The following is a 27,037-nucleotide window of genomic DNA, read 5'->3' on the forward strand; positions in this document are numbered from 1 at the left end:
GATTCTTACCTGACAAAGCTGCAGGACCTGGTCTCTCACCTCTTTCCCATCTCTGCACAAACATGAGCTTCTTAATGATGCTTACTCAGATAACTCTAAAGTTACCAACCCTTTCTCCCTACATTCTTCATCTCCCTTACCTCTGTTTATTTACCATAGCATTTATTATAGTCTAATATACTGTACTAGTTACTTATTAGGTTGGTGCAAAATTGCGGTTTTTGCCATTGAAAGTAATGGCAAGAACCGCAATTACTTTTACACCAGACTGATACTTATTATCTTTCTTATGTATCATCTGTTTTTCCCCATAGAATATAGTCTCTAAAAGGGCTGACAGCTTTGCCATACATGGATGTATCCAAGAGTCTGAGAATAGTACTTGCCATACAGTTGATAGTCAAAAATATTCTTATTTTTGAAAAAAAAACTTTTAAGGAAAAGTAGTATAAATGTTACTATAGGTTGATTATCAAAAATTATTAGTAATATACTTGAATAACCGAAGCTTGGTAAATAGTTCTAATTGCTATTTTATGAGAATCATAATTACAGGCACCTCCTAAGTGCCTTTCTTTCTGATCCCAGCTGTTGTAATTTTTAACCCTCCATCTCTGTTTTATTCACATATGGGCTTTACATAACTTCATCTTCGCAATTTTGACTACCTTCTCTTTTATATGGCTCTCTGATATCCAACCCAATGCAAACAAACAATTTTTGATTTCCTACTTCTTACAAGGCACTGTGCAACAGGAAAGTATTTTTATTTTTATTTATGTATTATTTCAATAGCTTTTGGGGTACAAGAGGTTTTTGGTTACATGGATGAATTATATAGTTGTGAATTCTGTTTGTAATGCACCTGTCAGTCACCTGAGTAGTGTACATTGTACCCAATATGTAGTTTTTTTAATCCCTCCCCCTCCCTTTTCACCTCCTGCTTCTGAGTCATTACATCACTCTGTATGGATTTGCCTACTTATAGCTTAGCTTCCACTTGTAAGTCAGAACATACAGTTTTCGGTTTTCCACTCCTGACTTACTTAGAATAATGGCCTCCAGCTCTAACCAAGGTACTGCAAAAGACATTATTTCATTACTTTTTATGGCTGAGTGGTATTCCATGGTGTATATATACCACATTTTCTTTATCCACTCATTGGTTAATGGGCACTTAGGTTGGTCCCATATCTTTGCAATTGTGAATTCTGTTACTATAATCATACATGTGCAAGTGTCTTTTTCATATACAACAACTTATTTTGGGGTAGATACCAAATACCCAGTAGCAGGATTGCTGGATTGAATGGTGCATCTACTTTTAGTTCTTTAAGGAATCTTCGTACTGTTTTCCATGGAGGTTGTACTAATTTACATTCCCACCAGCAGTGTATAAGCATTTGCTTTTCACCATATCCATGCCAACATCTATCGGTTTTTTTTTGACTTTTTAATAACAGCCATTATTGTAGGAGTAAGATGGTATCTCACTGTAGTTTTAATTTGCACTTCCCTGATAATTAGTAATGTTGAGCATTGTTTCATGTTTGTATATCTTCTTTTGAGAAATGTCTACCTATGTCCCTTGCTCACATTTTGATGGGATTTTTTTTTTCTTTAGTAGATTCTGGATATTAGTCGTTTGTTGGATGCATAGTTTGCAAATATTTTGTCTCATTCTGTGGGTTGTCTACTCTGATTATTTATTTTGCTGTGCAGAAGCTTTTTAGTTTCATGAAGTCCCATTTATTTATTTTCATTTTTGTTGCATTTGCTTTTGGAGTATTAGTTATAAATTCTTTGCATAGGCTAATGTCCAGAAGAGTTCTTCTAATGTAATCTTCTGTGATTTTTATGGTTTCAGTTCTTAGATTTAAGTGTTTGACCCATCTAGAGTTGATTTTTGTGTAAGGCAAGAGATTGGGATCCAGTTTCATTCTTCTACATGTGGCTTGCCAGTCTTTTTCAGCATCATTTATTAAATAGGTTTATGTTTTTGCATGCTTCAACAAAGATCAGTTGGATGTTAAGTATTTGGCTTTTTTATGGCGGGGGGTTAATGTTTTATTTTAAATGCTTGGATAGCTTCAATACCCAGGTTGTGGGAAAATCAGGACACGTGTAAAATATGTTACATTAGATTCCCCAAAGGTACTAAAAAGTACAGTAAAATTAACCCTTCCATTACTGGAAGTGTATGACATAAATAATATAAAATTAAAAGGTGACACTGGTTTCCTGAGATACAATATACTCTGTACAACCAGGGCCCACAGGTCCAGGCTGCAGCATGCGGCAACAGGAAGCAAAGACTGCCATTTTGTTCTAGAGGACCTGGTACTAAAAATCAGCCAGTAATGCCCCTCCAGCCTCTCAGACACCACACGCTGCCTAAATAACTAGAGCTCTGGAAATAGTAAACAAGAGAGTGATTTCCGTGTGGGAAATTTTAAATAAGATGCACATGGGACAAGCCTAGAAAGTCTGTCAAGTTAAATTTGGTACATACTTGTGTTCACTCCATATCCAAACACAGCATGTGTGTGATTGGTTGGTCTCTCCTGCTGCTGTCTCAGTATGGCTTGCAGGTATTCTGAGGGCCACCATGTCAGTGCCTGTTGCTGTAGTTTGTACTACCCCTTCCACCGTCCACCGTCCACCGTCCACCCTCCACCGCCTTGTTACCTCAGTTGTGGTTTCCACAGCCCCGAGAACCATACCGCTGCTGCCAGTAAATTTCTTTGGGCTGGGCCACCTTGATCTTACACTTGCTTCCAGTGATAGTATGGAACTTTTTCTCCAGAACCTTCTTCACAGATTTTTTTTTTTTTTTTTTAAGGTAATAAACACAAAACCTTGTCTTTTGTTAAACTTTGGATCCAATGAATTTCAATGGCCTCAGTCTCCTCAAACTCGCCAAAGTACTCCCTGATCTTTTCCTCAGTGGCTTCAGGATTCAGACCCTCCATGAAGTCATGTTTCCGGAATTGGTGGGTTCTTGGTCTCACTGACTAAGAATGAAGCTGCAGACCCTCGTGGTGAGTGTTACAGTTCTTAAACATGGTGTGTCTGGAGTTTCTTCCTTCTGGTAGGTCCGTGGTCTTCCTCATTTCAGGAGTGAAGCTGCAGACCTTCCCGGTGAGTGTTACAGCTCTTAAAGGCGGCACGTCTGGAGTTGTTCATGCCTTCCGGAGGGTTCGTGGTCTCGCTGGCCTCAGAAGTGAAACTGCAGACCTTACCCCTGAGCGTTACAGTTCAGAAAGGTGGCGCGTCTGCAGTTGTTCATTCCTTCAGGTGTGTCTGGAGTTGTTTGTTCCCGCAGGTGGGTTCGTAGTCTCACTGGCTTCAGGAGTAAAGCTGTAGACCTTCGCGGTGAGTGTTACAGCTCATAAAGGTGGCGCGTCTGGAGTTGTTCATTCCTCCCCGTGGGATCATGGTCTCGCTGCCCTCAGAAGTGAAGCTGCAGACCTTGGCAGTGAGGACTACAATTCATAAAGGTGGCACGTCCGGAGTTGTTCGTTTCTTCGGATGTTTAAATGTTTCTGGGGTTGTTCGTTCCTGCCGGTGGGGCTCGTAGTCTCACTGGCTTCAAGAGTGAAGCTGCAGACCTTTTGCAGTGAGGGTTACAGTTCATAAAATTGGCGCGTCCGGAACTGTTTGTCCCTCCTGGTGGGTTCCGGGTCTCGCTGGCTTCAGGAGTAAAGCTGCAGACCTTCACAGAGAGTATTACAGCTCGCAAAGGCTGCTGACCCAAAAGGTGAGCAACAGCAAGATTTACTACAAAGAACAAAAAATCAAAGTCCCCACCCCTCGGAAAGGCACTCTATCGGGTTGCAACTGCTGCCACTGGTGCCCTGGTTTTATTCCCTTATCTGGCCCCACCCACATCCTGCTGATTGGTTCATTTTACAGAGAGCTGATCGGACTGTTTTACAGAGAGCTGATTGGTCTGTTTTGACAGGGTGCTGATTGGTGCGTTTACAGTCCTTTAGCTAGACCCAAAAGTTCTCTAAGTCCCCACTAGATTAGCTAGACACAAAGGGCTGATTGGTGTGTTTACAAACCTTTAGCTAGACACAGAGTGCTGATTGGTGTGTTTACAATCCTTTAGCTGGACACAAAAGTTCTCCAAGTCCCCACTTGATTACCTAGACATAGAGCACTGATTGGTGCATTTACAAACCTTTCGCTAGACAGAAAAGTTCTCCAAGTCCCCACCCTCCCAGAAGCCCAGCGGGCTTCACCTCTCACTGGCAGTCGCCATGGGACTCTGTGGCACCCTGCCAGGACACCCCTGCAGCCCAGAGGGATCTCGACCCTGATCAAGCCCAGCAGGCGCCTACCTGCCTCGCTGAATGCGGGGCCGCAGAGCCCACGCCCACCAGAGAACCCGCGCCTGCCCGCGACTGCCGCGGGCGGCCCCGGTTCCCGCTCGCGCCTCTCCCTCCACACCTCCTGGCGAGCAGAGGGACCTGGCTCCTGCCTTGGCCAGCCCCCAAGAGGGGCCCCCACAGTGCAGCGGCAGGCTGAAGGGCTCCTCAAGTGCGGCCAGAGCGGACGCCAAGGCCGAGGAGGTGCCGAGAGCGAGCGAGGGCTGCTGGCACGTTGTCACCTCTCATTCATAGCCATGGCCTTTTCAGGGTCAATGACACGGCCATCCAGCCTGTACTCCTGGTCTAGGACCTTCTGCACATTGGTTGCATCTTTGAACAGGATAAACCCAAACCCTCTTGCCCATCCAATGTTGGGATCCATTGTTTTTGTACAGTCAATGACCTCTCCAAATTTAGTAAAATGGTCTTTTAAATCTTTTTTGCTGGTATCCCAGCTCAGGCCACCAACGAGTATTTTTCCTGCATCCTCCTCGTTTTTGCTGGCGTTGATCTGTTCGTCCTCAGTGATATATTTTTTTATTTTTTATTTTTTTTTTTTTGAGACGGAGTCTCGTTCTGTCGCCCAGGCTGGAGTGCAGTGGCAAGAGCTCGGCTCACTGCAAGCTCCGCCTCCCGGGTTCCCGCCATTCTCCTGCCTCAGCCTCCCGAGTAGCTGGGACTACAGGCGCGGTCCTCGGCGAGTTTTGATTTTGATTCCCGCTCGAGGGCGCTGCGGCAGCACCGACGACTCGCCTTCGGGGAGGCCTCGGTTCTCGGTGGCTCCAGTCGTCTCTGAGGACATGATAGGCCGAGTCGTGGCGGCTACTCGCCCACTTGTCCCCACCCTCCGGGGAAAGCGCCTTGGGCTCTGCTGTGCTCCAGCTCGGACTGCTGAGGTCTGGCCTCGTCAGCTGACTGAGCCGCTTCAACTGCAACCCCTCCTTCCCAGCTGCCTCCGCAGAGAACCCACTTACCCACAAACCAGCTCCCGCCGGCGCCTTGCCGCTGCCTCTTTTTTGTTTTCTGTTTTTGTTTTTTGAGATGGGGTCTCGCTGTGTTGCCCAGGCTGGAGTGCAGTGACACGTAATCTCAGCTCACAGCTGCCTCTGCCTCCCAGGTTCAGGTGATTCTTCTGACTCAGCCTCCGGAGTAGCTAGGATTACCGGTGTTGGCCACCACATGCAGCTAATTTTTGTATTCTTAGTAGAGAAGGCGTTTCACCATCTTGGCTCTGCTGGTCTCGAACTCCTGGCTTCAAGTGGTCCGCCCGCCTGGGCCTCTCAAAGTGTTGGGATTACAAGTGTGAGGCACGTTGCCTGGACATTAGGCTTTACTTCTGAGTTCTCTTTTTTCTATTCCACTGGTTCATGTGTCTACTTTTATAGCAGTACCATGCTGTTTTGGTAACTATAGACTTAGAGTAAAATTTTAAGTCTAATTATGTGATACCTCGAGATTTGTTCTTCGTGCTTAGGATTGTGTTTTCTATCCAAGCTCTTTTTTGGTTCCATATGAATTTTAGGATTGTTTTTTCTAGTTCTGTGAAAAAATGATGATGGTATTTTGATAGAAATTGCATTGAATCTGTGGATCACTTTGGGCAGCATGGTCATTTTCACAATATTGTTTATTCCAATCCACGAGCATTGGATGTGTTTCAATTTGTTTGTGTCATCTATGATTTCTTTCAGCAGTGTTTTGTAGTTCTCCTTGTGGAGCTCTTTCACCTCCTTGGTTAAGTATATTCCTAGGTATTTATTTTTGCAGCGGTTGTAAAAGGGTTGAGTTATTGATTTGACTGTCAGCTTGGTTGTTATTAGTGTATAGCAGTGCTACTGAATTGTGTACATTGATTTTGTAATCTAAGAGTACTGAATTTGTTTATCAAGTCTAGGAGTCTTTCAGAGGGGTCTTCAGAGTTTTCTAGGTGTACAGTCATATTGGTGGCAAACAGTGATAGTTTGACGTCCTCATTATCAATTTGGAGGCCTTTTATTTCTTTCTCTAGCCTGATTGCTCTGGCTAGGACTTCTAGTACCATGTTGAATAGAAATAATGAAAGTGGGTATCCTTGTCTTGTTATAGTTCTCAAGAGGAATGCTTTCAGCTTTTCCCCTTCGGTATGATGTTGGCTGTGGCTTTGTCCTATGTGGCTTTTATTATTTTGAGGTTAAGCCTTTTCTATGCTTAGTTTGTTAAGGGTTTTTATCATAAAGGAATGCAGGATTTTATTGAATGCTTTTTCTACATCTTTTGAGATGATCGTACGGTTTTTGTTTTTAATTCTAATTATGTGATGTTTCACATTTATTGGCTTGCTTATGTTAAACCATCCCTGCATCACCGGGATGAAACACACTTGATCATGATGTATTATCTTTTTATATATTTCTTTTTTTTTTTTCTTTTTGAGACAGAGTCTCATTCTGTCACCCAGGCTGGAGTGCAGTGACATGATCTCAGCTCACCACAACCTCCACCTCCCGGGTTCAAGCGATTCTCCTGCCTCAGCCTCCGGAGTAGCTGGGATGACAGGCACGTGCCACCACACCTGGCTAATTACTGTATTTTTAGTAGAGATGGGGTTTTGCCATGTAGACTAGGCTGGTCTCCAACTCCTGACCTCAAGTGATCCGCCTGCCTCGGCCTCCCAAAGTGCTGGGATTACAGGCATGAGCTACTGCGCCCAGCATTGTACTATCTTTTTGATTGGCTGTTGGATTCAGTTAACTAGTATTTTGTTAAGGATTTTTATGTCTATATTCATCAGGGATATTGGTCTGTAGTACTGGTCTTTTAAAAATTATATTCTTTCCTGGTTTGGGTATCAGGGTGATATTGGCTTCATAGAATCATTTAGGGAGGATTCCCTGTTTTTCAGTTTTTGAATAGTTTCAGTAGGATTAGCATCAATTCTTTGAATGAGTGATAGAATTCAGCTGTAAATTCATCTGGTCCTAGGCTTTTTTTGGTTGGCTTTTTTTTTTTTTTTTTTTAAATTACAGATTCAGTTTTGCTGCTTTTTATTGGTCTGTTTAGGGTTTCTATTTCTTCTTGATTTAATCTAGGAGGGTTGTATTTTCTATGAATTTATCCATTTCCTCTAGGTTTTCTAGTTTGTGTACTTAGAGGTGTTCATAGTAGTCTCAAAAGATTTTGTGTATTTCTGTGGTATCTATTGTAATGTTTCCATTCTCATTTCTTTTTTTTCCCCGGAGGATAAACTATTTATATTTTATTTGTTACTATATAACATATTGACTGCTTCAAAAAGCAATCAAACCCAAACCAAACAAAAACCTAGAAATTCAGAATTTGACAGATACAAATGTGTGACGGTTGCCTTATAAACAGCTTGGGAAGCTATATTTCTATATCAACAATGTCAAATTTGCAAAAGACACAAAACTAGAAAAAACAGTTAACATTATTTCCATAGATCATATTATTCTCTCTTTTTTTTAATTATTATACTTTAAGTTGTAGGGTACATGTGCATAACGTGCAGGTTTGTTACATATGTATACTTGTGCCATGTTGGTGTGCTGCACCCATCAACTCGTCATTTACATCAGGTATAACTCCCAATGCAATCCCTCCCCGCTCCCCCCTCCCCATGATAGGCCCCGGTGTGTGATGTTCCCCTTCTTGAGTCCAAGTGATCTCATTGTTCAGTTCCCACCTACGAGTGAGAACATGCGGTGTTTGGTTTTCTGTCCTTATGATAGTTTGCTCAGAATGATAGTTTCCAGCTGAATCCATGTCCCTGCAAAGGACATGAACTCATCCTTTCTTATGGCTGCCTAGTATTCCATGGTGTATATGTGCCACATTTTCTTAATCCAGTTTATCATTGATGGACATTTGGAATGGTTCCAAGTCTTTGCTATTGTGAATAGTGCCGCAATAAACATACGTGTGCATGTGTCTTTATAGCAGCATGATTTATCATCCTTTGGGTATATACCTAGTAATGAAATCGCTGGGTCAAATGGTATTTCTAGCTCTAGATCCTTGAGGAATCGCCACACTGTCTTGCACAATGGCTGAACTAGTTTACATTCCCACCAACAGTGTAAAAGCGTTCCTATTTCTCCATATTCTCTCCAGCATCTGTTGTTTCCTGACTTTTTAATGATTTCCATTCTAACTGGTGTGAGATGGTATCTCATTGTGGTTTTGATTTGCATTTCTCTGATGACCAGTGATGATGAGCATTTTTTCATGTGTCTGTTGGCTGCATAAATGTCTTCTTTTAAGAAGTGTCTGTTCATATCCTTTGTCCACTATTTGATGGGGTTGTTTGTTTTTTTTTTCTTGTAAATTTAAGTTCTTTGTAGATTCTGGATATTAGCCCTTTATGAGATGGGTAGATTGTGAAAATTTTCTCCCATTCTGTAGGTTGACTTCTCACTGTGATGGTAGTTTCTTTTGCTGTGTAAAAGCTCTTTAATTATCCCATTTGTCTATTTTGGCTTTTGTTGCTATTGCTTTTGGTGTTTTAGTCATGAAGTCCTTACCCAGGCCTATGTCCTGAATGGTATTGCCTAGTTTTCTTCTATGGTTTTTATTATTTTAGGGCTAACATTTAAGTCTTTAATCCATCTTGAATTAATTTTTGTATAAGGTGTAAGGAAGGGATCCAGTTTCAGCTTTCTACGTATGACTAGCCAGTTTTCCCAACATCATTTATTAAATATGGACTCCTTTCCCCATTTCTTGTTTTTGTCAGGTTTGTCAAAGATCAAATGGTTGTAGATGTGTGGTATTATTTCTGAGGCCTCTGTCCTGTTCTGTTGGTCTATATCTCTGTTTTGGTACCAGTACCATGCTATTTTGGTTGCTGTAGCCTTGTAGTATAGTTTGAAGTCAGGTAGCATGATGCCTCCAGCTTTGTTCTTTTTGCTTAGGATTGTCTTGGCAATGCGGGCTCATTTTTGGTTCTGTATGAACTTTAAAGCAGTTTTTTCAATTCTGTGGAGAAAGTCATTGGTAGCTTAATGGGGATGGCATTGAATCTATAAATTGCCTTGGGCAGCATGGCCATTTTCATGATTTTGATTCTTCCTATCCATGGACACGGCATGTTCTTCCATTTGCTTGTGTCCTCTTTTATATCGTTGAGCAGTGGTTTGTAGTTTTCCTTGAAGAGGTCCTCACATCTCTTGCAAGTTGTATTCCTAGGTATTTTATTCTCTTTGTAGCAATTGTGAATGGGAGTTCACTCATGATTTGGTTCTCTGTTTGTCTGTTATTGGTGTATGGGAATGCTTGTGATTTTTGAACGTTAATTTTGTTTCCTGAGACTTGCTGAAGTTGCTTATCAGCTTAAGGAGATTTGGGGCCGAGACAATGGGGTTTTCTAAATATGCAATCATGTCATCTGCAAAGAGGGACAATTTGACTTCCTCTTTTCCTAATTGAATACCCTTTATTTCTTTCTCTTGCCTGATTGCCTGGCCAAAACTTGCAACACTATGTTGAATAGGAGTGGTGAGAGAAGGCATCCTTGTTATAAATAGCTCATATTATTTTGAGATACATTCCATCAATACCTAGTTTATTGACAGTTTTTAGCATGAAGGGCTGTTGAATTTTGTCAAAGGCCTTTTGTGCATCTATTGAGATCATCATGTGGTTTTGGTCGCTGGTTCTGTTTATGGGATGGATTATGTTTATTGATCTGCATGTTTTGAACCAGCCTTGCATCCCAGGGATGAAGCCCACTTGATCGTGTTGGATAAGTTTTTTGATGTGCTGCTGGATTCAGTTTGACAGTATTTTATTGAGGATTTTCGCATTGATGTTTATCAGGGATATTGTTCTAAAATTCTCTTTTTTTGTTGAGTCTCTGCCAGGCTTTGGTATCGGGATGATGCTGACCTCATAAAATGAGTTAGGGAGGATTCCCACTTTTTCTATTGATTGGTATAGTTTCAGAAGGAGTGGTACCAGCTTCTCTTTGCACCTCTGGTAGAATTTGGCTGTGAATCTGTCTGGTCCTGGACTTTTTTGGTTGGTGGGCTATTATTGCCTCAATTTCAGAGCCTGTTATTGGTCTATTCAGAGATTCAATTTATTCCTGGTTTAGTCTTTGGAGGGTGTATGTGTCCAGGAATTTATCTATTTCTTCTAGATTTTCTAGTTTATTTGCGTAGAGGTGTTTATAGTATTCTCTGATAGTAGTTTGTATTTCTGTGGGATTGATGGTGATATCCCCTTTATCATTTTTTTATTGCATCTATTTGATTCTTCTCTCTTTTCTTCTTTATTAGTCTTGCTAGCGGTCTATCAATTTTGTTAATCTTTTCAAAAACCCAGCTCCTGGATTCATTGATTTTTTGAAGGGTTTTTTGTTTTTGTTTTTGTTTTGTCTCTATCTCCTTCAGTTATGCTCTGATCTTAGTTATTTCTTGCCTTCTGCTAGCTTTTGAATTTGTTTGCTCTTGCTTCTCTAGTTCTTTTCATTGTGATCTTAGGGTGTCAATTTTAGATCTTTCCTGCTTTCCCTTGTGGGCATTTAGTGCTATAAATTTCCCTCTACACACTGCTTTAAATGTGTCCCAGACATTCTGGTACATTGTGTCTTTGCTCTCATTGGTTTCAAAGAACATCTTTATTTCTGCCTTCATTTCGTTATGTACCCAGTAGTCATTCAGGAGATGGTTGTTCAGTTTCCATGTAGTTGTGCGGTTTTGAGTGAGTTTCCTGAGTTCTGATCTAATTGCACTGCGGTCTGAGAGACAGTTTATTGTGACGTCTGTTCTTTTACATTTGCTGAGGAGTGCTTTACTTCCAACTATGTGGTCAATTTTGGAATTAGTGCGATGTGGTGCTGAGAAGAATGTATATTCTGTTGATTTGGGGTGGAGAGTTCTGTAGATGTCTATTAGGTCCACTTGGTGCAGAGCTGAGTTCAAGTACTGGATATTCTTGTTAACTTTCTGTCTCATTGATTGGTCTAATATTGACAGTGGGGTGTTAAAGTCTCCCATTATTATTGTGTGGGAATCTAAGTCTCTTTGTAAGTCTCTAAGGACTTGCTTTATGAATCTGGGTGATCCTGTATGGGGTGCATATATATTTAGGATAGTTGGCTCTTCCTGATGAATTGATCCCTTTACCATTATGTAATGGCCTTCTCTGTCTGTTTTGATCTTTGTTGGTTTAAAGTCTGTTTTATCAGAGACTAGGATTGCAACCCCTGCTTTTTTTTTTTTTTTTTTTTTTTGCTTTCCATTTGCTTGGTAGATCTTCCTCCATCCCTTTATTTTGAGGCATCTCTCTGCATGTGAGATGGGTCTCCTGAATACAGCACACTGATGGGTCTTGACTCTATCCAATTTACCAGTCTGTGTGTTTTAACTGGGGCATTTGGTCCATTTACATTGAGGGTTAATATTGTTATGTGTGAATTTGATCCTGTCATTATGATGTTAGCTTGCTCTTTTGCCTGTTAGTTAATGCAGTTTCTTCCTAGCATCGATGGTCTTATAATTTGGCATGTTTTTGCAGTGGCTGGTACTAGTTGTTCCTTTCACTTCTAATGGAACTTTCTTGAATCTTCTTTTTGTCTTGCTTAATCTAGCTAATGGTATATCTATTTTGTTTATCTTTTCAAAGGGCCAGCTTTCTATTTCATTGATGTTTTGGGTTTTTTAAAAAATTTTTTTGGTTTGTTCATCTAAATATCATTTAGATCTGCTCTCATCTTTGTCATTTTCTTTCTGCTAGCTTTGGGTTTAGTTTGTTATTATTTCTGTAGTTCCTTGAGGTGTGACATTAGGTTGTCAAGTTGTGCTGTTTCAGAAGTTTCGAGTAGATATTTAGCACTATAAACTTTTCTCTTAGCACTCCTTTTTTTTTTTGCTATATCTCATAGGTTTTGATAACTGGTGTTACTACTATCATTCATTTCAATTAATTTTTAAATTTTCATCTTGATTTCATTGTCAACCCAAATGAAAATAATGAGCAGATTATTTAATTTCCATGTATTTGTTTAGTTTTGAGGGTTTCTTTTGGTATTGATTTCTAGTTTTTTTCCACTGTGGCCTGAGAAGATACTTGTTAACTTATTGAGATTTGTTTTGTATCCCATCACATGGTTTATCTTGGAGAAGGTTTCATGTCTGATTAGAAGAATGTATGTGCTTTGGTTCTTGCAAAGAATGTTCTGTAAAGCCCATTTGTTCTAAAATTTAGTTTAAGTCCATTATTGGTTTGTTGACTTTCTGTCTCAATGAACCACTGCTACAGGTGGAATATTGAAGTCCTCCACTGTTAATTGTTTTGCTGTCTATCTCTTTCTTAGCTCTGGTAGTAATTGTTTTATGAACGTGGGAGCTCCAGGGTTAGGTAAATATAAATTTATGACTGTAATATCTTCTGTTTGGATTGATCCTTTTATCATTATATAATGACCTTCTTTGACTTCTTTTTTTTTAACTATTGTTGCTTTAAAGTCTGTTATGTCTGGTATAAGACTAGCTACTCGTGCTCACTTTTCATTTTCATTTGCATGAAATATCATTTTCTACACCTTTACCTTGAATTTATATGAGTCCTTACATGTTGGTTGAATCTCTTGAAGATAGCAGATATTTGGTTTGTAATTTTTAAAATTGATTCTGCCAATCAGTTTCTTTTAAGTGGAGCATTTAGGCCATTTATGTTCAATGTTAATATTGAGATGTGAGATACTGTTCTACTCATCATATTAATTGTTACCTACATACTTTGTGTTTTTCATTGTGTTGTTGTTTGATAGGCCTTGTGAGTTTTATGCTTTCAAAAGGTTCTATTTTGGTGCATATTGAGCTTCTGTTTCAAGATTTAGAACTCCTTTTCACATTTCTTTTCTTTTCTTATCTTTTTTTTTTTTTTTTTTTTTTTTGAGACATAGTCTCACTTTGTCACTGAGGCTGGAGTGCAGTGGTGTGATCTTGACTCACTGCAACCTCTACCTCCCAGGTTCAAGCGTTCTCCTGTCTCAGCCTCCTGAGTAGCTGGGACTACATGCACCCACCGCCAGGTCTGGCTAATTTTTGTATTTTCTTTTTTCTTTTTTTTTTTTGAGATGGAGTTTTCCCTCTTGTTGCCCAGGCTAGAGTGCAATGGCCTGGTCTTTGCTTACCACACCCTCCACCTCCTGGGTTCAAGTGATCCTTCTGACTCAGACTCCCAGCTAGCTGGGATTACAGGCACCCGCCACCACGCCCAGCTAATTTTTGTATTTTTAGTAGAGATGGGGTTTCGCCATGTTGATCAGGCTGGTCTCAAACTCTTGACCTCAGGTGATCCGCCTGCCCCGGCCTCCCAAATGCTGGGATTACAGGCATGAGGCATCAGGCCTGGCCTAATTTTTGTGTTTTTAGTAGAGATGAGGTTTCACCATATTGGCCAGGCTGGTGTCCTGACCTTGTGATCCTCCTGCCTTGGACTCCAAAAGTGCTGGGATTACAGACATCAGCCAAAACACCCGGCCCTTTTCACATTTCTTGTAGTGCTGGTTTGGTAACACTACAAATTCTCTCAGCATTTGTTTGTCTGAAAATGAGTTTATCTTTCTTTCATTTCATTATATCACTCTTTCATTTAGTTTTGCTGGATACAACATTGTTGGCTGACAGTTGTTCTGTTTAAGGCAGCTAAAGACAGGGTCCCAATTCCTTTGGGCTTATAAGGTTTCTGTTGAGAAGTCTGCTGTTAGTCTGATAGGTTTTCCTTTATATGTGACCTGATGCCTTTTGTCTCACTGCTCTTAGATTTCTTTTCTACATGTTGACTTTTATGGCCTAATGACTATGCCTTGGTGGTGATCTTTTTGCAATGAGTTTCTCAGGAGTTCTTTGAGCTTCTTGGATTTGGATATCTAAATCTCCAGCAGGGCCAGGGAAGTTTTCCTCAATTATTCCTTCAAATAAGTTTTCCAAACTTTTTTTTTCTCTTCTTCCCTCAGGAACACCAATTATTCTTAGATTTGGCTGTTTTACATACTACCGTATTTCTTGGAGACTTTGTTCATTTGATTATTTTTTCTTCATTTTTGTCTGATTGGCTTAATTTGAAAGCCTCGTCTTTGAATTCTGAAATTCTTTCTTCTACTTATTCTAGTCTTTTGTTAATACTTTCCACTGTATTTTGTAATTCCCTAAATGTTTCTTTCATTTCCAGAAGTTCCTTTTTTATGATATTTAGCTCTCTAGAAAATTTTTCTTTTGTAATCTGAATTTTTTTCTTTTAAATTTCTTTATGTTGGTTTTCACCTTTCTCTGGTATCTCCTTGAGTAGCTTTTATACAACATTCCAAAGTCTTCATTTGCTATTTCTAAAATTTTGTCTTAGTTTGGCTTCATTTCTTGAGCGCTAATGTGATCTTTTGGGAGGTGTTATAGAACCCTATTTTATCATATTAACAGAATTAGTTTTCCTCATTTGGGTAGACTGTTTCTTCTAATTATTCTTAAATTTATTTTTGATTTGACTGTGTGATTTTATTTCTTATTTTCCTTCTTAAGGGTTTGACTTTAATGTTTATTGTTTGTTATAGCCTAATTTGGTTCTTGGTGCTTTTAGGGTTGAAAAGTCTGTATGATTTCCGTGGTTATAGAGAAACTTTGTATGATGGCTTTCTCAGATGCTAGACATAGCAGTAATGTACTCAGTGTGTGAGCAAACTTACTGTCTCTGGAAGCTTATCTCATTCCAATGTGGTATGCACTTTTAAACTTTTTTACTTTTCCCCAGTATTTCATTCACTGGGTTGATGGTTCAGGCTTCAGGCCAGTAGTGGAGGTGTTCCCAGGTAGGAACCAGTTGTGGCTAAAGAAGGTGGGTAAATGCAATACCCAATGGTGGGCAGAGGTCTCAACCTTGACAAAGGGGGCTGGGGGAGTTGTCAGTGAGACACACTGAAGTCTTATCAGGGGAAGGGTGGTAGCCACCTTGGCTCCCCTGTCAGGTCAGCAGGGAAGCTATCCATCTCCCAGACACACACCTGTCCCAACATTCTGGCTATTCAGATCAGACAGGCCTCTCTTTTCATCTGTTGGAATGTTAATGTTCCAAGTAGACAATTGTGACTCTGCCTCTTATGTAAGCCTGAAACTGGAGGGTGCTTCTCCTGTGGGGATGCGGTCACCCTGAAGTGTTCGAGAAAGTCTGTCTATGGGTGCACCCATGCTGAGCTCTTGTGGGAGAAGACCCAGCTGTGTCTGCAGTGGTGGACGAGGTTGGTAAGAAGTCCCTTTCTCCAAGATCCTTGATAAGCATCAGGGCTGTCTGACTGTTGGGACAGCTGTAGACATTCCCTGCTGAACCCAGCACTTCAATTCTGCCTCTATTGAAAGAAACTTCCCACCAGTGGAACAATCTAATCCTCAAGACCTGCCATCTGGATTCTTTGGTCACACAGGGTGTTCCCTTGATGTGGCGCACTCTCCCTTTCCGTAGGAGTAGAAGTTCCTGACAGACAGACTACTATGAGTGCTGCTTCTCCTCTGGGTCTAGCCACTCAGTGGCTCCAGATTAGTGCTGGGAGATGTCTGCTAAGGATCCAGTGACATGACCTGTCCTCCAGTTTTTCAACAGCAGGTATCAGCACCAGGTCTGATGGGGGTGCCAGAGGCGTGACATAGACTCTGTGAGATTCCTTGATTATAGATAACTTTAGTGCGTTGTCTTTCTTGAATGCTGGTTCAAGTAGTAATAAACTGGTCATGTGGATAGACTCAGGACCTCCTGGTTAGATAGGGTGGTGCAGGAAGTGGTAATAGCTGAGGTCATACAGTAGTTTTGTCCTGCCTGAGTGCAGTGTTATTCCACCTACAGATGCTGTAATGGACTGTGTTGGTAGCCTTCCAGCTACTGGGTGGCATTTGCAAAAGAGTACCAGGTGTGGTAGTAGCAGTGGGATTTGTGCTTGCCTTATGTTGCCCAGGGTAGGTAGTCTGGCTTCTCAGGTGATGGATGGGGCTATAAACCTCCCCAGGGTTTCTGTCCTTTGTATTAAGCTACCACGGTGGGTGGAGGGGCAAAGCCAGATGAGGGCTGTGTTAGGTGGGTCTGCACTCTGAGTTACCATGTGCATGGCAAGCAGCGGTCCCTGTTGGAGATGTGTTTGCACAGGGAGTGGGGAGTAGCAGGCAACAGTAAGCCTAACCCAGATTTCACACAGTTGACAAGGCAGATCTGGCTCCTGCAGTACTCTGCTAGCAGCAGTGAGCTAAGTTCCAGGCAGTCTGCACTCAGAGCTCACACCAAATTGCCATGGTGATAGCAACTGCTGGCTTTCGGGCCATGCCATACTCTGTTCACCCACACAGCTGGCACCCAGATCCTGCACTCGTGGCTGCAACACATTTCCCACTCATCTTTCTGGTTCTGGCCAAGGGAGTTCATCTTCTCTTGAGGTTATATTGTGAATTTCAGTTGGGAGTTTTTACAATGTGCATCCCCTGGCTGAGCTAGTTGGCTGAGTTCCACGAGGTTGTCTGTGAGGTGTAATAAGGAATAGCTTCCCTTGGTTCATGCTGGAGACTGGGAATACACACAGGCCTCTTCCTGCTGCTGCTGTTACTTTTATGTTCCTCACTGCTCTTTGAATTGGTTCCAGTGCTGGGAAGGGTTAAGGCCTTCCCCCATGGCATGGACTTTCAGGTTCCCCAGTGGGGGTTTGTATCCTGGAGCCAGTCTCTTCACCTCTCACACCCTGGGGGCTTACAGTTTTTTACCTAACTGACGGCGTGGGATGTAACCTGCTGCTTTTTTCAAAGAGTCTATGGATTCTTTCAGTTTTCCTGTTCAGTTCCTGCATTGCTTCTTGGAAAAATGTACACAGTGAGAATTTTTATTTTTATTTTTTAGATGGAGTCTCGCTCTGTCACCCAGCCTGGAGTGCAGTGGCACGATCTTGGCTCAGTGCAACCTCTGCCTCCTGGGTTCAAGTGATTCTCCTACCTCTTGCCTCCCCAGTAGCTGGGATTATAGGCACCCGCCACCACACTTGGCTAATTTTCATATTTTTAGTAGAGACGAGGTTTTGCCATGTTGGTCAGGCTGGTCTCCATCTCCTGACCTCAGGTGATCCACCCACCTCGGCCTCCCGAAGTGCTGGGGTTAAAGGTGTGAGCCACCATGCCTGGCCCACAGTGAGAGTTTTTTACTCACTATTTTATCCTTCCAAGTGGTAGAGTCATGCTAACACTGCCTCCAATCTGTCATCTAAAAAAAAAAATCCTGTTTTTAAAAAATTTAGAATAATTTGATGAACAACACACAGCTTAAAACACATGTGAATCCACAATATGCACTTCCTCATAGATCTTTTAGATGGTCTGGCTACCCCACCTGGAGCATTCTGACACTCCTTTATATTTAGCATGTTTGATTTTGCCCATCTATCACTTAACATCTGGAAAAGTTTTGATAGAGTAATATAAGCCTATTGTACAGATTCGGGAAGAACTTTTAGACATTATCTAAAACAATCTTCTTGTCTTTCAGTTTAGGAAATGCAGACGCAAATTGTTAATTGTCCTCCCAAAGCCACAAGGTTGTTACTGATAACTATCTTACTATGGTTTGAATGTGTTTCTTGCACGATTCAGGCCTTGCCAGTGTGGTAGTATTGAGAGAGGTGGGGCCTTTAAGAGATGGTTTGGCCTTGAGGGCTTCTCTCTTGAGGATGGTATTAAGACCTTTATAAAAGAGGCTACATGTAGCATTTGGCTGGCTTGTCCTTCTGCTTTCTGCCACGTGAGAATAGCCTTCCTCCACTACAGAGAGTGCAGCTCTCTCCTGACATCCAAACCTGCCAGTGCCTTGATCTTAGATTTCCCAGCTTCTGGAATGCTGAGAAATAGATTTCTATTGCTTGTAATTTATCTGGTCTCAGGTATCCTGTTGCAGGTCAGCGCAAACAGACTAATTCTAATGTACTGATTCAGGAAGAATTTTTTTCACATTACCTAAAATATTTTCCTCTCAGTTTAGGAGATTTAGGCACAAACTAACTGGCTTCTGCAAACCACATGGTGGTTAGTAATAGTTTTAAAAGTTTTTACTTCCAGTAAAATGTATAATTCCTCATGATCATAATGTACCAAATGTGCTATAAAATGTTACATCAAGTTCAGATACTCTAAGAATGATCACTACTCTGTTCTTGGAGAAAGGAAGGGGCTAGATCCTATAATCTCTTCTCTTTTCACAAAGGCACAGAGAGGTTAAACTAAGTGACTCCCTAAAGGATGGGTAAGAAATGAGGATGCGTGTCCTTCCAAGTTATTATTATTCCGCGTGCTCTGAAGGAACCACAGGGCTACACCGTGCTATTGTAAGTTCTTGCCTTCTTTACACTGAAGTTACATGAGAAACGCAAACAGGTAAACAAAAAAGACCTGAGAAAGGCCAACTTTTTGATAACTGTTTAGACAGAGACTGCCTAAACCGAAAACACATGCTGTTTCCCCTCAGCCTGATTGATTTGGCATTCAGAGTACAAGCTCACAGCAGAGGGGCTGGGCCTGTCCAGTCAGGAACTGCAGTCAGAGACTTCCCCTGCTACTTGCTGGGAAAGAACATTAGGAATGCCTTTCAGTGCCTTGCTTCCTGAACGAGCTCACAGTAGCCAGGCGGCCCAGGGCAATCCCACCATATTTCACTCTCACCGCTGTAGGAATCCAGATGCAGCCCAAGTACAGCAGCACGAGGGACATGCTGGATGATGATGGAGACACCACCATGAGCCTGCATTCTCAAGCGTCTGCCACAGCTCGGCGTCCAGAGCCCCGGCGCACAGGTACCCTGTCTCCTGGAGTCCAGATAGACCAGAGCCCTTGTGAAATGTGTGAGATGAGCTATTCCTCCTAGAAATTTGTACATTTAACTTCTATCTTATAACTTTATTTCCATGTCCTGTGACATAGTAGTGATTTTTTTTTTCTCCCAGTTCTATTCAGTTCCATAATTCACACAGTTAGAGAAGGATTTTATTTCCTGGGCCACTCAGCCAATCTAAAGCTAAAATATGACTTCAGTTCTAGTGAAAAGGACTCACATGGTAATATACACAGGACTAGGTTCTAGGTCCTAACCCAGGTACGCCACTTTCCTTCTGCGTAACCTTGGATGAGTTATTTAAGTATCCTGGTAGCATCACATTCTTTATTTATAAAATATTAATGGCCACAAACATGTATAAAGGGCTCATTATGTGCTGGCAGTGTTTTAAATACTTTAAGTATATTAATTCATGTTAATTTGAATTAATATTAAATAGAAGTAATAAAACTTCCTTTACAAGGTGGTTGTGAGCACTGAGAATGATAAATTATGTAAAATAGTTGAATGTCTGTCTGAACTGATATAGACTGACACAAAATTGCTGAAAGGAACACTTGAGGAATTCTCAAGAAATGGAATGTTAAAAGGAATCCCACATTTTAGCATTCATTCAGTGCCTGTATTTTAATATGTCCTTTCCCTCTGATTATATCATCGTTTTCTTCACCTTTGTAAATTTGGACATACATTTTAAAAATTTTAAAAAAAGATCCTGTTCCTTATTTCTTTATCAAATAACTTTTAGTTTTCCTTCCTTTCTCCTACTAAACCCTCCATTCACTTTCTATTTATTAAATGACTCTCCACCTGAGACCTACTAATATGGCTCTTTTGTTGTTGTTGTTGTTTTTAAACTAAACTACCCAGTAAGCTGTTAAGGGACACTGGGGATTTCCAACCTCTTTGAAATGAAGCTAAGTGACAAAGTAGGGATGTCGGCTTCTGTAGCCACAGGATATGTGTAATAGGATACAAAGTGTTTTCCTCCAAAAAATCTTAGGAAGAGTCCATTTGTAGGGCTGTGGTTTTGAGTAGCTTGTATATAACTTCATTTTCCACCTTTTACTGGAGCCAGAAGTCTCTCAAGGATTAGTGATCAGCATAATCAGGAACAGCATGTACAAATAAGTTCTGCTGAGGTTGAAGGGTGGAGAGGGATGTGGAGCAAGATAAAACACTAGCTGCAACATCTGGGAGCTTCTTTGTAGGAAATGGAAGTTGAAACAGTAGGAGTAGAGATTACAAAGAATTGTAACAAAGAATTGTCTTGGAGGAAATCATCTGGAAATAGTTATCTTACGCAACATATATGAGATCTTGTTTTCATCTTTTTATGGTAATACAAACATTCAGGGGAATGCCATCGTAGAAGTATAATTATTTCTTAGATAAACATATCTGATATACCTCACTGATAAAAATAACAGCAGAAATCACTCAGAAATTTTTGGCAATGTGGAGGATTCAGATTCAACATACTGATATGACACCATTAAGAGCTGGCAACTTTTATTTTTTAGAATTAATACAAATCACACACACATTCATTTAATTTCTAGACTTTTGTCAATAACAATTGACATAACAACTATAGTGAAAATGAAAGACAACAAGCTCATATATTTTTCACAAACTTATGTTTGGGGTCATGTTATCCTAGTACTGAGGATATAATGTCCAATGTGATATGGTCCCTGTTCATAAGGAAATTGAAAGTCTAATACAATTCTCAACTGAGGAATACGTATAATAAGGTGTTATGGCAGAAGCATGTACAGTACAGCCGAGAGCTTGGTTATGTCTACCTAATTAAGTAGAGGAGCTTAGGAAAGGCTTAACAGGAGGAGCGACTGTGGAGCTGAGTTAATTTTAAGATCTTCCACATAATGTGGAATCAGGAGTGAGGATGTTTGAGAGGCTGGGGAACACTACAGACAGAGAGATATACGAAGGGAAAGTCATGAAGGTTTTCAGTAGCTTTGTATTTTTAGAGAACTATAAGCAATATGTATGGCATAGGTGTAGAGTTGGAGGAGGGAAACTTGGCAAAGGGGTAAGTCTAGCAAGTTAAGGAGGGATTTTCGGGCATGCTGATCTATTTTAATTCTATTCAATATCTAAAATGAGGTCAATGCAGGATTTAGATAGGGAGAAACAGAATTTTGCATTTGGGGAAGACCTTCCAGGCTGCAATGGAAAGGATAGGTTGAAAGTATATGAAACTGGATGTGCCGATACCAAATTTTTTCACTAGTCGGGTACAAGAGTAAAAGAACCTGAACTGAGGCAGTATCGTAAAAATGAGGAAAAAGAATCAGATATGAAAGATGTCGAGGCGATGGAGTTTAGATAATCAGTGATTGGTTACATGTGAGGAGACAAGGAAAGGGACCTCGGTGGTAGGTTGACTAGGTTCTGTCTGACGTAATGTGGATGGTACTGCTGTTTAACTGAGACAGAAACTATAGAAGGGACAGGAAAGGTGATGAACTGAGTTTGAGTTTAAGGGGTCTGTAGAAGGAGGGACATGCATTTGGAGCTGTCCAAAGACACCTGTATATGCAGGATGTGGGTTGGGCTACACATATTTGTGGGAATCACTGGCATAGTAATTAAATAAATAAATAAAGTAGATGAGGTACCTAAGTCATTAAGTAAAACAAATGGATAGTAACTAAAATGTATGGGAGTGAGTGAGATCACTGAGGGAGGGAATGTAAAATGAAAAGATGAATGAACAGAAGAATAGAGTGTCAAGGAGAAAATCTGAGGGAATATCAGCACCTAGGAGCAAGAAGAATGAAAGATTCCAAAAGGAGCTACTAGGGATGAACAGCAGAGAGTGGTAGAAGCAGGAATCTGGGAGAGAGACATCAAGGGCATCAAGAGACAATAAAGTCAAGAGTAATGGAAAATCAGAGTAATGGAAGAGACAATAAATTCAAGAGTATTGGAAAAGTCAGTGATGATGACTGTGAGTTTTAAAAACAACAAATAACAAATACTGCAGAGAGTTTAAGTAAAAGGAAGACTAAAAATGAGTAACAATTTATCAAAAAGGAAGAAAATATTTAGTTTTGATAGCAATAGTTTAAAAATGAACTGATGGTTACATAATAAAATGAACAATTACTTTGGTTAAATAATTTTAAAAAATTTAATAATAAATTCAAGTTCCTCTTTACCCTTGTTCGCATTAATTACAGTACTATTGCATTTCCCAGTGTCTTAGTTTTATTTCCTCAATTACAGCATAAATCTCTCATCACAGTCACGACATAAATCACTGTTAACTGATTCAAGAACTTTTTAAATCAAACCTACTCATGACAAGACATTATGGCATGTACTAGAGGAGCCTGTTTTTCAGGTGCTTAGAGAAGTGGAAGGAATGCTCTAAATCAATAGTTGTAGTAAATGTCATTTAGTGCTGTTAAATCAGTGTTGGAGGCCACAGAAGCAATATAGGAATGAATGAGTTACTGATTGAGTTTAGTTTTACGAGTTCCTGGAGGAAGTGACATGATCTGGACCCATGAGGCTAACGAGTATAATGGGATCCTATTAGGAGGAGCCTGATACAGCACACTAAGAAACTGACTAGAACAGAATGAGCCTTGGGAAATATTTCTTCCTATGGAAGAGAGGAAGTGTGATTAAATTTTACTTTCAAAATTCATCTTGCTGGTAGAGTGGATATTTCATAATGTAGAAGTGAAAAGTTGCAAGCTGCTGTCGTTCTATGATTCCAGATGCACTGCCATGTACAAATATTGATCTGAGATGTGTTGGGAGGATAGGAAGATGATTGAAAATGTCCAGCTCTGGAATCAGTCTGCTTGGGTAGCTCTATTACTTACTAGCTGTGCAAAGTTAGGCAACTTCAGTGACTCCTTGGTAATTGAATTTTTGCAAAGGTTGCTTCCAATGAAATAAAGTGTATCTAGAACACATTTATAGTTACTATTAGTAACTATTTCTCTCTCCCTGTTTTTCAATATTCTCCATCCAATCATTCTATATAAAGACATGGAGAAACACAATCCTGGGGAGTTACTAATAGTTCATTAGTAACTATTACTAATAGTAGCTGTGTGTTCCTGAATAAGCTGTCTAAACCCGCTAGGCCTCAGTTCCCTACCTGTAAAATGAGATAATAATATCTACCTTATAGGGGTTGTTTGTGAGGCTAGATGAGAACATTCATATAAGACATTTTTCTCTGTAACTCAAGAAATTTGAGCAATTATCATTAATGGTAATGTTGTTTTTGAATTATATTTCAGTAAATAGTGTCTGTTGATGGGGATATAAAATTGCATCACCTAAATTTTACTAAAGAGGAAAAATATAATTAAGTTTCTAAATACTGTGAATTGGAACCTCAATGATATTCTAGAAATAGCTCATATGTTCTTAGATATATACTTTTTTCAAATAATAGGAAGGATAACACACATTTTCATTTAGAGAGTATGAAAATAGCAATATTTGAAATAGATTCATAAGAGAAAAGAAACCTGCATTTACATGAACACAGAAAAGCAGACTCAACCCATGAACTCAGACCCCTATGAGGTTTCCTATGCACTACATGTGAGGATTAAGGAAACAGAGACATTTACATTTCAAAATACAAAGGGATCAAAAAGTGCTTTCTGAAATATTGTGTACATTGCCACCAGTTTTGCCCCCATGTCTCCGTGACTCCTGACTGGCTCACGGAAAAGTGTGCAAAGTATAGCGTTAAGCATAATGATTTAATCCTAGCTCTGCAACTAGTTTGTAACGTGCACATTATTTAAACTCTCGGTGTCTCCTCCAGCTTTTAAGACCTTTTGCATTCATAAGTATACTAATAGACTGTATATGGTAATGTCAGCTTAGTTTCTTGGGTGGAAAACAAAATTTTCTCTCCTGATGCCTGATGAAGGGTAACTGGTTCAGTTTGACAACTCTCCACCCACAAAGTTTCATATAATTACACAGTAATTGGTATCCCAAATTTGACCCTAGCACAAAGGCCTGTTATACTATGGTTATACTAAGAGGATACAGGAAAGGTTTTTTTTTTCTATATATATCTTATTATTCTTAGGGATGTTTATATCATTCCTTGGCCTATCCACACCCCTTTCTAAATATGCCTCAGGAGAGAGCAAAGGGGTTCTCTTCCAAAAAATAAAACCACAATAAAGCCAAGCCAAACTCAAGCGACCTCCCAGGCATCTTATTTTTGTGAAAATCTTTCTCGTGTTAGGGTGAGGGTGATCCCTGGAGAGAGACTTCAGTATGATTAGGAGCACTTGGAATAAAACTGAGAAACATTAGACTCATAGTTAGAAGAAAAACATCTAGAAGGAAAAATAGCATCAAAGAAAAAGAAAAAGTGAAACTTTCAACTTCATGGACTTTCTGTCATGGGAGCTCGGTTTCGTGGAAGATGAACTACCCAGGAATTGTGTTTATCCATGTCTTTATATAGAATGATTGGATGGAGAATATTGAAAAAGAGAGAGAGAAAGTGAGAGAGCAAGAGGGAGATGGGAAGAGAGAAGAAAAATTTCAAAATGGGAAAATTTGATCAGAGAAAGAGGATTTCTTAGAAGAGATTTTTAAAAATCTTTTAAAGCCTATTATACTTCTTTTATTTTTTCTGAGCTAGAGGCAATCTTAGGAAGGATCCTGTATTTTTTTTTTCTTTTCATGAATATAATTATCATTGAAAGATGTTCTGATTTCTAAAGTCCAGGCCATCACTTCACAGAAGGAATTTAAGTTCACTCTTTTTGGTCCTTTGGGCAGAAAAACAACACCTCCCGTGTCCTCGATATTATGCAAGGGAAAGCAGATTTATTTCATTTCATTTCATTTCATCACTACTTTTGAGAGAAGATCTTGCTCTGTCACCCAGGCTGGAGTAGAGTGGCACGATCACGACTCACTGCAGCCTTGACCTCCCGGGCTCAAGCAATCCTCCCACCTCAGCCTTCTGAGTAGCTGTGACTACAGGTGTGTGCCAACATGGCTGATGAATTTTAAAACTTTTATAGAGATGGGGATGGGGTCTCACTATGCTGCTATCTTTTGTAGAGATGGGATCTCACTATGTTGCTCAGGCTGGTCTCGAACTCCTGGCCCAAAGCAATCCTCTTGCTTCAGTTGGGAGGATTCCAAAGTGATGAGATTACAGGCCTCAGCCACCATGCCTGGCGGAAAACAGATTTATAAAGAGATAAAAGGCCGGGCGCGGTGGCTCACGCCTGTAATCCCAGCACTTTGGGAGGCCGAGGCGGGCGGATCACGAGGTCAGGAGATCGAGACCATCCTGGCTAACACGGTGAAACCCCGTCTCTACTAAAAATGCAAAAAATTAGCCGGGCGAGGCCGCGGGCGCCTGTAGTCCCAGCTACTCGGGAGGCTGAGGCAGGAGAATGGTGTGAACCCGGGAGGCGGAGCTTGCAGTGAGCCGAGATCGCGCCACTGCACTCCAGCCTGGGCGACTAAGCGAGACTCTGTCTCAAAAAAAAAAAAAAAAAAAAAAAAAGAGATAAATAAGTTGGTTGACTGTCATAGTTCTTCTTCTCCTTTACCTCTTATTTTTAATTTCGGTCAAATATTAATTATAAGAAGTAACAGGATTTTTAAAATTATTATGACTTTGAGATGTGTATTAATGTAACTATGTTTGAGTAGGGGTAGGTAGGCATATAACACAGATATTTGCATATAATGGACCTATTCATTCATTTATTTAAATTTAATTGAGCTTATTTCAACTACTGCACTAGGAACTGGGTTACAATAATGGCTAAATAGATATTTTCCAAGAAAGAGCTTAATTTTTCCTGGAGTAAGACAGATATAAGCTAAATGAAGTAACAAAGATATACAATATATTTAATGGTAATAAGAGGTATGTGGAAAAATAAAATCACCATGGTGATGAGCTCACATAAGCACTTTTAACTGTGGAATCTAGAAATATCCATATGATTAACTTTCTTGGACTGTATGGAAGTTTACAAATACAAGGTTTTGGAGAGGATGATTCACCCGAACTATATTCTGCCTCTAATCTTTTTTTTTTATGTTCTGCTGATCTGAAATACTTTTACAGTCAATACCATGAGAAAACCATCCTTTTCCAGAAAAACCAAGACTAAATCACATAGCTCAGTTAACTGAAGGAAACAGGAGGAAGCAAATCTCCCTGAGATTTGTTCATGATATAATCTCACAAAAGTCAGTGTATAGATACCACCATGGCTGGGAGATATATTTAGCTGAGTCTGTTTTCTGCTGACATAGATGTTGCTGAGAAGTCAATGGACTACAGAAAAACAAACAAACAAACAAACAAACGAAAACCCTGTAAGCTTAACTTTGGAGGACCCAACTATCTCTTTAAAACTTAGTTTAAGTCATATTAATTTTTTATAATTTCATTTTTCAATTATTTAAACTGTCAAAGATTTACTCAGCCCTTATGTCCCAGGCACTACTTTCAGTAGTGGGAATACACTGGTGGACAAGATAGACAAGATCATTGTTTTAATGGAATGTTAAATGGAGAGAAAGGAGACAGGCAAAAAGAAACAAAAGTCATGAAAATATTACCTAGTACAGGGTGAGTGATATGCTAGAGATGGACTCATGGACCTCCTCCAAGGATGTGCCATTGAAACTGAAATTAATGCAGAGGCAGAAGTGGGGCTGATACAAGGTACTTAGGGTCGAGCTTGATCAGATCAAGGATTAAACGGAAGGCCATTGTGAGTAGTACATGTGAATGAGAGGAAAATAGTTCAGAA

General features: G+C 40.2%; 1 protein-coding gene across 9 annotated transcripts in view; it reads left to right on the forward strand.

Moving 5' to 3' along the window:
* Positions 1-2,948: 2,948 nt before the first annotated feature.
* CLEC1A (C-type lectin domain family 1 member A) overlaps positions 2,949-27,037 on the forward strand; it is a 45,247-nt gene continuing 21,158 nt past the window's right edge. For 3 of the 9 annotated variants that reach the window (XM_021922040.2, XM_021922038.2, XM_021922039.2), the window contains exon 1: positions 25,143-25,235. Coding sequence is in view for 5 of the 9 variants with exons in the window: in XM_031650249.1 (XP_031506109.1) it covers positions 19,065-19,179 (115 nt within the window). In the remaining 4 variants the exon portion in view is untranslated. The other 6 variants (XM_031650248.1, XM_031650250.1, XM_031650249.1 and 3 more) reach the window with 5 other exon arrangements.

Source organism: Papio anubis, chromosome 9, assembly GCF_008728515.1.
Source record: "Papio anubis isolate 15944 chromosome 9, Panubis1.0, whole genome shotgun sequence".
Lineage (NCBI taxonomy): Eukaryota > Metazoa > Chordata > Mammalia > Primates > Cercopithecidae > Papio > Papio anubis.